General features: G+C 34.2%; 1 protein-coding gene across 1 annotated transcript; it reads left to right on the top strand.

Moving 5' to 3' along the window:
• Positions 1–457: 457 nt before the first annotated feature.
• LOC149003256 (uncharacterized) lies at positions 458–6,172 on the top strand. The gene is made up of 3 exons (XM_089138073.1): positions 458–567; positions 1,057–1,189; positions 5,965–6,172. Exons 2-3 carry the CDS (start codon positions 1,061–1,063, stop codon positions 6,064–6,066), a joined length of 231 nt encoding a protein of 76 aa, XP_088994199.1. The 5' UTR covers positions 458–567; positions 1,057–1,060; the 3' UTR covers positions 6,067–6,172.
• The last annotated feature ends 8,168 nt before the right edge of the window (positions 6,173–14,340 follow it).

Here is a 14,340-nt window from a genome sequence, read left to right as displayed (position 1 = left end):
GTCTATTTAGCTGGCCCAGATGAACCTTATTTCAAAAAAAAAAAAATAAAAAATTTAAAAAATTTAAAAAAAAAAAAAAAATTAAAAAAATAAATAAATAAATTACAACTCTTTGATGTAACTTGTAAATAAACCTCAATCCTTTGATGTGATGTTAAGATATATGTCATCCATTTACAGGAAATGAATGATCCATTTTTTTTTTTCTTGATGAAATTCTTCCAAAGTTGCTCCTGCTTGCACGCACTATCTAAATTCTGATTCTGTTAGTGGCCCATTTATCATGGGCTTGGTGGGCTGGGCCTAGTTGTATGGTAGCCTCATATTATAGAGGACAAGAAATGGGTTGGGCCGGGTATGGATTAGCATTTGGAGTGCGTTTGGGCCGGATCAATTAATGGGCCGCTAAAGAAGGCGGCGGGGCTAATGGCTGTCCGTCGTGCACGATTCACGCCCAAAAGCCGAATCGAAATTACAAATACAATTCCCCTATTTGGCGAAAAATCAACTCTTTCAAGTTCTTACCAGATTTTTGATCGTCGTGTATTTTGACTTCTCAATCTCTGGGTAAGGGTTCTTAGTTTTGTTATCATTTGTCTTACTAAAATTGATTTCATGATTTGGAGTTGATTGTTTTCTGGCCTTCTGTGTTGTTGGAAATCCGGTCAAGTGTTCCAGAATTCTGAGTCCTGTTGTTTCATTTTTATTTATGATGAAATTATCATCCCATTAGATTTCGGGAGATTTGTAATTCTGCGCTGAATGTTCTTCATCATGGATTTTTGGGTTTCTTGTAGTTTTTATCCGTGAATAGGATGAAGATTCTGGATTAGTTGTGAATGGATCACTAATTTGTGACTTGGGTTGGATTTAATCTTGATATTTTGATTTTTGATTTTTGATCTGTGTTGTCAAAATTGTAGATCAGAATGATGCAGATAATGGCGGTAAACATATAATTCTTGATTCTTAGCTTGCTTTTACGAGGGTCTTTTTGTCCTCGAAGTGGTTTGTCTTTCGATTACTAGAATTGACTACTTTTCTTTTTCTTCTCAGTAAGATGTCTAATTTTACCACTGCCCAAGGGTTTCTTGAGGTCGCGAAATTTGCTATTTATGTGGTAGTTCCTGCTGGTCTCATGTACACGTTTGCTCGTAACACTGACAATCTAAAGAAAGTAATGGGAAATGTAAGCTGTCTGTCTGTCTCTCTCTCTCTCTCTCTCCCCCCCCCCCCTTCCCTCCTTTAAGGTGTTATGACTTGAGTTCCTTTGTCTTTTATCATTAATTGACACCAATGTTGCATAACTGAAGACTGAACAAGAAATTGAACACTTTGTGCATAATAGTAAAAACTTATATGTGCTTTGAACCACACACCTCCCCCCCACCCAAAAAAAAAAAACCTTTTATTTTATGTGTCAGTGTTCAGAAAACATGCAGACAACATATGTCTAATATACAGCAACAACATTACAAGCCTTATCCTAACTAAACGGGGTTGACTACATGGATACTTACCTTCCAATCAGCTCTACTTGAGGCCATATTGGATACAAAGCTTGAGCATATATTTTCTCACCACTTCTTCAAAAGGTTATTTTAGGTCTGAACCTAGCTCTTTTAGTTTCTTCAGTTTGGATAAAACCACTCCTCCGTGGGTGGGGCATTTAAAGGCCTTTGTTAGGAATAGTGATGCCATCTTAAACAACTTTCTTTGTAGCTTATCATTTATTGGATGTCTACTTCTTTTTCTTTTTCTGTGGAGTAATTGCATGACACAAGTACTGCCACCAAATTGGATTCTATTAGGCATTGCTGATAAAATACAATGTAATGCTTACCTGATCAAAGTGTTTGTTATGACTTACGAATGTTTGCTACTTTGCTAGTTATTTAAATTGTTGATTTTCTAGGTTTTCAAGATCTCGGATTCAAGAAGTTGCTCGTTTTAGGGTTAGGCTATGAGAAGTGAACAGGGGTTGAGGTCGAAGATCCACGCGGGGGGGGGGGCTTCAGAGGTTAAGTGTATTATGTTTGGTGCAGTTGTGATGGGAGGAATTGGGAGAGATTAGGCATCTTGAATTCTAGGATTTTGGGTACTCAACAGAGGGTTTAGGGTTCAAGAAAAAGGGGGTGGGGAAGAGCTGGACCTGCTCCTAATCCACTGCGGGTCTTGATCTTCAATGGAGGATGTGAGTTGATGGATATGGCAGACCAAATCCATAGTCACAGTAAGGATCATGGAATTGAACCGCCTAGAATTTTCAAACCTTTGATTTTGAGCACCAAGGTTCCCAGGCTTCTTGGGTTTAAACCACCAAGCAACCAGATCTAATTCTAGGACGCCTGGTTCACAAACCTCTGGCAGAACGGCAAGTTAATGAGCAATAATTCAACAATCAAGTGTGTCTATTTATCTTATCAGTTGGGGTATATCAGTATATGTAATGGACTAGGCACTACGATGGGAGAATCCTACTGTTAGGACTTGGAAGAACTAAAATGTAACTCTAACATCTGTGGAGGTCTACTTAAAAGTCTAAACTTATTAAAAACATATTAAAAGAATATTCTGTCCTTTTAACTTAAAATTTGACCAGGATTAGCATTAAAATGAACCAACTGAACCTAAAGAACGAATAATGCTGAGCTGAAAAAAGAAACTATTGGAATTATACAACTAGCGCTGGGCTGCAAACTCTAGGGCCCTATTTGGGCTCCTTTCATATATAAGTGTTCAGACCTGCATCCAGAGTGTCATGTGATTTGCATATTCCTTTACTGGAATTTTTTTTTCAGGATTGCCATTTGATTATTATGGTGTATGGTGCAAAATTTGGGCAGTTAAGAACCTACATATAGGGAAACTAAGTATGTTGGAGATGAGGATGTTAAGATGGATGCATGTGGCAAAATTAGGAAGGATAAAGAAATGAATGACTATATTCGATGAGTTGGGAGTAGTCCCAATACATGATAAGCTTTTAGAAACTCAACTAGTTTGAAGTGGCATGGCCATTGGAGGACTTGTTTTATTTTACTTGAAGGAACTAAAAGAGGCAGATTAAGGATCCATTTATTCAACCACATTTAGTATAAGGCTTTGATGACGTTGTTGTTGTATTCCATTGGATGAGTATATGTGAGCTTTTGGCCGGTACTGACAATTCACTGCAGTGGTGGGCAGTAGTGTGTTCGTGCCCCATAACTTCATCCTAGGTTGTGAATGCTGTCCCCCGTTGTATTCTATTGGATGAAGTTTTATTATGTCTCATTTAAACTACATATCAGACATGAATCTCCCTGGAATGAGATAGATAGCTTCTTTCCAATATGGAATTGATATTACACAAAATTGGAGCTAGAATGGGAGGTAGGTTTAATCTGAAAGTATTCTGTCGGGTTCGTATTGTATAATAAAGAAATCCATTTTGCGTATGGGCTCCCAGAAACCATCTGAATAGTTCCTGGACTGAAGTTAGAAGACAAGGTTGATGCCACTAGCCAATTCTTTAGGGGATATAGCTAATAGTATATTTCTAGACATCATTTAGAATGCATCTTATCAATATTTGGAAAAATAAATAAGATCATACTCAGGGCCCTCTTTGGGCTCCTTTCATATTTAAGTATTCAGATAATCAGATCTGCGTCAATAGATGAAGTGCGTCTAGAGTGTCATGTGATTTGTGTATTCTTTTACTGGAAATATTTTTTAGTATTGCCAATTTGCCATTTGACTAATAATGGTGTATAGTGCAAAATGCTGGCAGTTAAGAACCTACACATAGGGAAACTAAATATTTGGAGATGAGGATGTTGAGATGGAGACATGTTTTGGAAAACTAGGTAGGATAAAGAAATAATGATCATATTGGATGTGAGTTGGGAGTAGTCCCAATACATCATTAAGCTATGAAAAACTTGACTAGTTTGAAGTGGCATTAAGTTGAAGGAACTAAAAGATCCAGAGCAAGGATCCATTTATTCAACCACATTTAGTTGGGAAAAGGCTTTGATAATGATGTTGTATTTCGTTGGATGAGTATATGTGCACTTGCTGCTGGTACTAACAATTCACTCCAGTAGTGGGCAGGCATTTGTCCGTGCTCCATAACTGGGCTGCGAATGCTGTCCCCTGTTGTATTCCATTGGATGAAGTTTTATAATGTGTCTTTTAAGCTGTATACTAGACATGAGTCTCCCTGGAAAACAGACCCTGGAACATTATCCTGAAAATCAAGTATAAATAATTTACCTGGTTTTTGGTGTAAGCTCCTCTAATACCATCTGAATAGTTCCTGGACTGAAGTTAGGAGGCAAGGATGATGCCACTAGCCAATTATTTTGGGGATATAGCAGAAAATATATTTCTAGACATTATCTAGAGAACATCTTATTGATATTTGGAAAATCAAAAAAGCGTATGCCACTAACAAAACAGTGAGATAAAAAAATAACGGTTCTTAATGGTAACAACATTTCATTCAAGCTGTAAAAAAAATTAAACTACCTTAACACTAGTATACATGGAGATGGCAGACAACAGAAGGGGATAAGCAGAATAACACTGAGTCTCCATTTTGTATTTATAATTTACCTCCAACCATTAGACAGATGTCAAAAGGGCCTTCCTGTGTAAGCAAAGTCTCAGAATAAATTGAATGCTTAACTTGTCTAGAAACTAATTGTTTTCTAATTACAGAGCCAAAATTTAACCAAACTAATGTCTGAGGTAGATTCTCAATTGAAGTCGTTTTAGTGAACATTTGGGATCTAACCCAGAAAAAGATATCTCGGCATTTTGGTAACTATACTGGCATTGTGTGAAGATTTGGTCAATAAAAATGTGTTTATTTTTTGTGCATACATACATATGTATTTTTGTTACTTTGTAAGGGTAACAGATAAAATCACTAGTAAAGTGTGGTACAACCCTGGCTGGCCAAGTTCCATGGATTTCCAGCAGGAAAACACAACCTGACCCCAGTCACAAAGGAAAATAAGGCCTTGATATGCGTCATGGTCTTCTACATCCTGACCACTCTAGCCATCATTGTTTGTCATGGTTAGAGCTATTTATTAAAAGATACTCAAGAGTTGCATCATGTTAGATATTTAGTGTCTTTTATCCTTCCTTTGTTCAATAAATTCAATACTATCACCTAAAAAGAATGTAAAAGAAAGGGTGACCCAGTGCTGAAGGCTTCTATGCAAGCAGCGGGAAGATACAATCTTCCTACACAGCTTGACGAGGCTATTTCGATGCCTTGTCCTCTGGCTACAATTGTGGTCCACTGACCATCAAGCCAAGGCCCGTCCCTTTATCTAAAAAGAGTGTAGGATGAGTTATTTTTAAATTTTACTCCACTGTCACAACAGCCCTCTTTATGTGGTTATGGTCTACAAGTATACGGATTGCTAATGTAAATCATTCTGGGTTGATGGAAAAGGAAGGAAATAAACTCTATGTTGGTCAAGTTTACAAAGGTGTATATTCTTTCTCCTATCTGACTGTTGAATTAAGACATTCTCTTTTGCATCTTGAAACTGATTCTCTTTCTTTCCTAGCAAGTATCGTACCTTTTATCACTGTATTGTCTTTCGATTGGATATCAGCCTTTTTGCATTGCCACAATTGATCATTATTCTCTGGTGAAAGTTGGCCACTTATATTTTTATATGCTGGCAGTTTTCTCATTGCATGGACTCCATCATATGAGAACATGCGTATTTCTCATTTTGAAAACTTCATATCTTTTTATGTTGTTATGAGGAGCTTCAGGTTCATGCTTGCTGCTGTTGTTGTCAGCTTTTCCTACCCAAGTCCCCTGGATCTTACCATTCAGTTTTGGCATTTCTGAACATGCCCGTACTAGCGTTGCTGAACTTGATTGTCTATTATATATTGTATAATTGATGTTCCTAATCTGATGTATGCAATCTTGTTTTTCGTGCTCAGCGCTCTTATGTGGTGTATCCCCCAGAAGGCCCTCTGCCTCCATCACCCGAAGAAATACGCGAAATGGCCCGGGAAATGGCTCGCAAGAGAAACATGCCTTAATGAGCTTGTTCCATTAATAATATCCACTTCATTTCTCTGTAAATGTTGTAACAATAAGAGCATATTCAAGATGAAATGAGTGTTTATTCGTTTAATTTAAATATAAGGGTTACCCAGAAGAAATTTAGGCAAATGTGTGTTGACATACTATTTATCAATTTGCACTCTGAAGGGTGGTCATCCACAAAGTCTGCCGTGGTGCCTTGTACGAGTTAGACAATAACCCAAAGTGTGTTATTTGTTTAGACGAAAGGAATGAGAAAAATTAAGGAATGTTCTCCGTTTTGTGTTTTTATATGATGATGATGGGATGGATTAAAAGTGAGATATCATCTTCTAAAATACACTAGAATATCTTAACTCTACAACCTTGAGTAATGGAATTTGTTTACTAGTAAGAGGGATTAAACAGTTATCTTTTTATTATCATCAACTCAGCTATGCCTAGTGGAGGTGAAGGGCAGGGAATTATGGTGGTGATAGAGACACTTGAGACTTTATTGGAAATTGCTTGGGTTCTGTGTATTAAATGCACAACACTTGAAGCGAATGGTCGAGATTGAGATGAGATTTTGATCTTGACTATTCGTTACAGTGTTGTGGCGCACTGAAATTGAACTTGACTTTATTGACCTTATTGTCTCTTTATAGGTTGTGTCATAAACATGTCCACAGTAAAGTAGATGTAAAAGAATGCACATTATGAGAAAGCGTTTGAGGAGTAGGTGTACTGCCATAAAGAAATTGACCATTATCAACGTAACATTCAACACCAGCTTCTTGGCATCTCAATGGTTGAGGTACCCAGTATCCACCTTGGGAACCAAGGTTCGAAGCTGGTGAAGAGAAAGAAAGTCAGAAAAAAAAGAGGTATTCTAAAATACCTCATTTTTTTTTTTCTTCATTTTTGGCTCTAAATTTGTTCCTAATTCTTAATAGACTTGAAACCAACTTGCAAAGAGATTGACAGAGGAATACATATATTCCTTAACAATATACCTTTGTTTTAGGGTTAACATTATCTACATTTATACATTGTTCTAAGTTCAAAAAATTGATTAATTATATCAAATAAATTATCGCTAGGGTGAGGGCTAGACCTAGCATTAAGAACAATGTTAATCAAGGATAAGGATAATGACAGATAATTATATGGCCCAACCCATTCTAACTTGGTCTAGTCAAGGACAGTCAAGGTAGGATTGGGATGGGATTGGTTTGGATTCAAGATTGGGAACAAGAAGTTTAGACTCTAAGTCAGAGTTAGGGAGGAAATGGGCTTGGCTAAAAATATTCATGGTTGGAATTGGATCTGAAAAAACCCAAACAAACCTAACCCATCGTTGTTGTAACTCTATACGGATAATATTGTACACCACCCTCGAGGTAATGTGGTTTTGGTTTTTCTTTTAAGATATCTTAGTTTTTTTGGTTTTCTTGTCAAACAAATATTCAGATTCAAGTGAGCATTTTGTTGATCAGAAATGACACGTCACCAATACTGACAAGTGGCTCATAGCAGATTCAAAGTAGAAAAGTATCAATAGTTGGATATATTAATTAAATATTTCCTTTCAATAACAATAGCCAATCTCTTGGTCTCTGGAATGGTTGACAAATTATGTATACAACCGGACAACTAGTGTCGAAAACTGGTAAAGAAGTAGAAGAGGCATTGTAAACTTAGTCTTAGCTAGTTTTGTTAATTAAAACCTACAAATAGCTTCTTCTTTTTTGGTCATCATCATCATCAGCCAGGTCATAGAGATTGGGGCCCACAAGCTCAAAAGAGGGCAACCGAACAATAGCTTCTTTTTTCTCGATCATCATCAGCTAGGTCATAGGGATTGGGGCTTGCAAGTCTAAGAGAGGGGAGAAGTTGGTAATTAAAGTTGAATGTTCGAATCCATGACTTCCTTCGACTTATTGCCTTTATGTGAAAGTTGCCATCACTTCGCTAGAAGCACATCGTAGGGTTATGATCCACTCCACATGAATTAAGCCTTTGAATGACTTCTTTAGATTCTCTTTGGCATCATTTATATTTATATTTATAACCTATTTAATGAACAATCAGTTATCATAATAGGTTAGGTATAATAAACAATAATCATTTGGTTACTACTAAATATAATATATTATATAACAAGTAATGAATTTTTGGTATGAATAGATAAATAATACATTATATATCATCAGGTTGGTTTTGAGTTGGTTTCAGTGCTTTTTTCCTTTTCCTCTCTTTCTCAGGAGGAGATGGGAAATTGGTTATAGTTTATTTTGTTTATATGTACCACTAAACTTCCAACTGTAGATGCATGAGTAGCCATATATTAGGGTAATAAAAAAAATATTAGACAAGTTAGGAGGGGAGTAATATATTTCACAAATATGGCATGGTAATTAATTTCAACAAAAAAAAATATATGATAATTAATTAGTTTTCAGATATATGTATAAAATTTCTAATAGATCTCATAATACTCTGTTTATAAAGTTCGAACATTTGGTAAAACTTGTCAAAATTAGATTGAACTACCTCTCAACCAAATACACTTAACTATCCCAAGTAAAATAGTTGTAGTGAGCATTAGTTATAAGGCTCTTTGAGGTATTATGAAAACAAATAATATTTCGACCTATATAATATGAATGGTAAATACAAGTAAACTAAGTGAACACAAATAAATGTTAATCATGTAAGGCATTTTAAGAATACTACATTTTTTTTTCTTAGTGATTTATAACTACTTTATTCATACATTCTGCATGACTTTTTGTTGGAAAAATTTTAGAAACACCCCAAAATAATTGGCAAAAAACATAGATACCCCAAAACTATATCAAATTGGCAATGACCCCTTTTTCCATTAGAAATGTTAATTACTTAAAGGAAATGAATATGCCCTTAGGTGTATTATGCTATACCTTATAATGTAAAATTGCAAATAGAGGAAGAAGGAATTCATGAAAGAAAAAATAAGATTCAATTTTTTTTAAAGCAACATTGCAAAGTCATAAGAAAGTAGGGGTAATATAGAAATTATGAAATTATCTAACCATGATTTAACTGATTTTGCTAACTGAGTATACCATTGTGAAATTAAGAGACATTTTAGGGTGTCTGTACCAATTTGGTATATTTTTGGAGTGTTTGTGCTTTTTGTCAATTGTCTTGGGATGCTTCAAAAAAATTTCTTTTTTATGTAGAAACACATTATACATGATTAAGGATAATAAATAATCATACAAAATTCATTTGGATAATCGGAATGTTTATAGTTATTGTCTCTAGTTATTCTATGTATCTAATTATACTTTAATACAATGATTTTCAATTTATCTTTATGTGAAGAATAATTTTGATATACTGGAGGTAATTGAAATATTACTAACCTATACAAAGAAAAAATAAGGTAAATTTATATTTCTAATTTTATGGCATTATTAACTAAATTAGACTATTTATTTTTAATGAGTTGAATGATTATCCAATCTTTCAATTACAAAATTTCATATATTCCAATATACATAATTAGCTGGTTCTTGACATTTTAGTTTTATTATGAACTATAATTTTGAAACTTTCTTATATCAGAATTAGCTGAATAAAGTTTTAATTTTGCAGTTATGGAGTAAAATCGTATCAAAATTGTTGTGATGGACGGTATCTTTATCGAATTTCAATACCGTAAGTCGAAACAATATAAAAACAGTATATTGAAAAACAATACACTATACTTTCGGTATGAAATTTGTTTGAAAAAAGTGTGTATATATAATATATAATATGATATAATTTCGGTATGAAAGAACCCAATCTTCTCTATGTCTCGTCCTCCATCGATGATTGTCTCTCGAGTCAACTCCTTGTTAGATTGTCTGGCACAATAGGTCGACTTGGAGCTGGATTAATGCATCTTGAACTACAAAGAAACCAAATTATTGGGAAGATCCCATCAAACAACTCAAACCTCTGAAAACTTGGGCTGTTTGGCTTGTCGGTCAAACCTTTAATTAGAACAATTGCAGCGTAAATTGACGGTCGATTCAAACTGCTCTAGCCGCTCACATTGTCTAACAACTTGCTAACAAGGCCAATTCCAACAATTATGGGTCATAAACAAATCATCTCGAGAAAAATTAAGGAAAATGTTTTCCCCTTCTGTGTTTTATATGAATAATGATAGAATGGAATAAAAGTGAGATATCTCCTTAAATGTATGGTGGAGGGGAAGTAAAATATAGTAGAAGATCTTAATTTTGCAATCTTGAATAATGAAATTTGTTCACTTGTCTTACAAAGGAGGGAGTTAGACAAAGAGGGATTAAACATTTATCTTTTTATCATCATCAACTTAGTCTAAAATACCTAATTTTTTTTTAATTTCTCTAAACCCAAGGCTCCTATTGAGTGAGCTGCTTGCTCCACCAGGAGGAGATCAGCAATTCAACTCTGGCCAATCAATAGGCACATTCATCTGCTCCTACCCGTAATGATCATAGCCACTCCCTTAATTTTTGGCTCTAAATTTGTTCTTAATTGTTTAAACCAACTTGCAAAGGGATTGACAAAGGAAACATTGTTTAAAGTATACCCCTCTTTTTTCTTAACAATATACCTTTGTTTTAGGGTTGACATTATCTACATTTATACATTGTTCTAAGTTCGAAATTTTGATTATTTATATCAAATAAATTATGGCTAAGGTGAGGGTTAGACCTAGCATTAAAAACAAGGTTAATCAAAGATAAGGATTATGACACAGACAAGGATATGGCCGATCCCATCCCAACTTGGTCCAGTCCAGGACAGTCAGGGTAGGATTGGGATGGGATGGGATTGGCTTGGCTTGTCAGGGTTCAAGGTTAGGAACAAGAAATTTAAACTCTTAAGTCAAAGTGAAGGACGAAATGGGCTTGGTTAAAAATATTCATAGTTGGAATTGGATTTTGAAAAACCCAAACAAACATAGCCTATCCTTGTTGTAACTCTATACAGATAATATTTATTGTCAAACAAATATTTAGATTCTAGTGAGTATTTTGTTGATAAAAAATGACACGTCACCAATACTGACAGGTGGCTCATGACAGATTCAGCAAAAATGTAGAAAAGTATCAACAGTTGGATATATTAATCAAATATTTTCCTTTAATAACAATAGCAAGCTCTTGGTCTATGGAATGGTTGACAGATTATGTTTACAACTGGACACAGTGTCCGAAACTGGTAAAAGAAGTAGAAAAGGTATTGTAAACTCATTCTTAGCTAGTTTTGTTAATTAAAACCTAAAAATAGCTTCTTCTTTTTTCGATCATCATCAGCCAAGTCATAGAGATTGGGGCCCACAAGCCCAAGGGAGGGCAACCTAAAAATAACTTCTTTTTTATCATCATCAGCTAGGTCATAGAGATGGGGCCCACAAACCCAAGGGAGGGCAACCTAAAAATAGCTTCTTCTTTTTCTGATCATCATCAGGTAGGTCATAGGGATTCAGGTTCCCATGACTTCTTTAAACTTATTGCTCGTACATAAAAGCTGCCACTACTTCGCTAGAAGCATAGTGTTGGACCAAAAAATAGAATGAAATCAACGAAAATTGATGTCAAGCCCCAAATGGCCAAATCTATAACGAAACGTACCTTGTTTTTGAGGGTGTAAGTGTGTAACAAATGGAGGATTTGGTGTTCTACCAAGAAGGGAATGAACACTCTAACACCAGCTCCTTGGTTTCTCAATGGTTGAGTTATCATGTATTCAACTTGAAGACCAAGTTCAAAGCTGGTGAAGAGGAAAAGTTGAAAAAGAAGAAGAAGGTATTCTAAAATACCTCATTTTTTGTCTAAATTTTTGTCAATCTACTGCTTCACCAGGGAGGATACGAACTATATGTGTCACATATATGGCTAAGTAATTAATTTCTAAAAAAAAAAAATGCTAATTAATTAGTTTTTTGAGGCATGGATAAAATTATTAATAAATCTCATAATAATCTCTCTATAAAGTTTGAACATTTGGTAAAACTTGTCAAAATTAGGTTGAGCTAGCTCTCAACCAAACGTACCTAGCTATCCCAAGTAAAATAGTTGTAGTAACCATTAGTTATAAGGTCGTAAGATGTATTATGATAACAAATAATATCTTGACTTATATAATGTGAAGTAGTGAATACAAACAAATGTAAAAAATTGTGATGTTCATTAAACATGTTAGTCGCGTGAGGCATTTTAGGAGTACTGCATTTTTTTTCTTAGTGATTTATAACTACTTTGTTCTTACATTATACATGATTTTTGTCGGAAAAAATTTAGGAACACTCTAAGATAATTGGTTAAAAACATAAACACCCCAAAACTATGTCAAATTTGCAATGACCCCCTTTTCCATTAGAAACATTAATCAATTAAAGAAAATGATGAATATACCCTTAGGTGTATTATGCTATACCTTATAATATAAACTAGCGAATTGAGGAAGAAAAATGAATTCATGAAGGCAGAAATAAGATGAATTTAAAATTCAATTTTTTTAAAACAACATTGCAAAGTCCACAAGAAAGTAACGATAATATATGAATTATGAAATTATATAATTATGACTTAACGGAATTTGCTAACCGAGTGTACCATTGTGAAAATTAAGAGACATTTTTGGGTGTCTGTGCTTTTTGCCAATTGTCTTGAGATGCCTCCGAAATTTTTCTTTTTTATTTATAAATACATTATACATGATTGAGAATAATAAATAATTATATAAAATTCACATAGATAATCAGAATGTTTATATGACTATTGTCTCTGGTTATTCTATGTTTCTAATTACACTCTAATACAATAGTTTTTAATTTATCTTTCTATGAAGAATAAATCGATATACTTGGAGGCAATTGAAATACTACCAACCCATAAGAAGAAAAAATTAGGTAAATTTCTATTTTTAATTTTATAGCAATACGAATTAAATTAGACTACTTATTTTTAATGAGTTGAATGATTATCCAATTCTTCAATTACAAAATTTCATATATGTTAATTCATATATTAAATGGTTCTTGAAATTTCTTTTTAGTATGAACTATAATTTTGAAGCTTTCTTATATTTTAGAATCTGAATAAATTTCAATTTTTCAGTTATGAACTAAAGTCGTATCAGAATTGTTGTGATCAAGGGTGTCAATCAGTACTGTATCAGTAATTCGGAAACAATATCGATACTATACCAAATTTCAATACCATAAGCTGAAACTGTACCATACAAAATTTATATGGTACAGTATGAAAACAATATTTTGATAAACAGTACGGTATGCTTTGGATATGATTGGTGCGAAAAACTGGAATAAATACAGTATATACTACGATATAATTTTGATATAAAAGAACCCAATCTTCTTCGTCCTCCATCGTTGATAGTTTATTGAATCAACCCCTTGTTAGATTGTCTTGACACAATAGGTCAACTTGGAGCTGGATTAATGCATTTTGAACTTCGAGGAAATCAAATTATTGGGAAGATCCCTTCAAACACCAAATTTTGAGCTAATTGGACTTGTGAAGCAACCCTTCCCTGGCGATTCAAACTCTACAACCGCTTACATTGTCTAACACAGTAGCTGGTATTTGATTGTGGAAGCACAGCAGTTATCAAATAGCAAGAGACCAACCAACTTGTGAAGAAAAAATTGTACTGTAACAAGATTTAAACAATTTTTTTGGAAAACTACTCCAACATAAATAGAACCTAGATTAAAGGGTGTGGATCTATTTTTAATGGTATCATCCAAATCAAAGAACTGAACTGCTGCCAACAAGCCCCATGGAAGGTAAACCAATCTACTCTTCTTGAATCCATCAATCCAATAAATTCAGCAAATACTAACACCCTCATGTACCCAAGAAAAACATGCCTTGATGAGCTTGTTGTATTTATAATATCCACCTTATTTCTCTGTAAATGTCATAGCAACAAGAACATATTCAAGATGAAATAAGTGTTTATTCTTTTAATTTGAATAAAAAGGTTACCCAGAAGAAATTTAGATAATAACCCAGAAGTGTGATTTTTGTTTACAAGAACAGAAGGAGAAAATATAAATTAAGGAAAAATAATCTCCCTCTTTCTGTTATATGATAATGATAAAATATTCTTTCACTTTCGGTTATATGATGATGATGATAAAATAGAACTAAAAGTGAGATCCCTTTCTCAATGCATGGTGGAATGCAAGGAAAGTGCAGTAGAGGATCCTAACTCTGTGACCTTACAAGTAA

The sequence above is a fragment of the Hakea prostrata genome, chromosome 10 (assembly GCF_041222555.1).
Source record: "Hakea prostrata isolate BN-2017 chromosome 10, UWA_Hpros_2, whole genome shotgun sequence".
NCBI lineage: Eukaryota > Viridiplantae > Streptophyta > Magnoliopsida > Proteales > Proteaceae > Hakea > Hakea prostrata.
The sequence above is the reverse complement of the archived record's forward strand: the minus strand, read 5'-3'. Positions and strand labels throughout refer to the sequence as shown.

Excerpts from the sequence above, each read along its gene's own strand:
- LOC149003256 (XM_089138073.1), top strand. The coding sequence starts at position 1,061 with ATGTCTAATTTTACCACTGCCCAAGGGTTTCTTGAGGTCGCGAAATTT. Across the intron at positions 1,190-5,964 it reads TAAAGAAAGTAATGGGAAAT|CGCTCTTATGTGGTGTATCC; the intron begins GTAAGCTGTCTG and ends TTTCGTGCTCAG.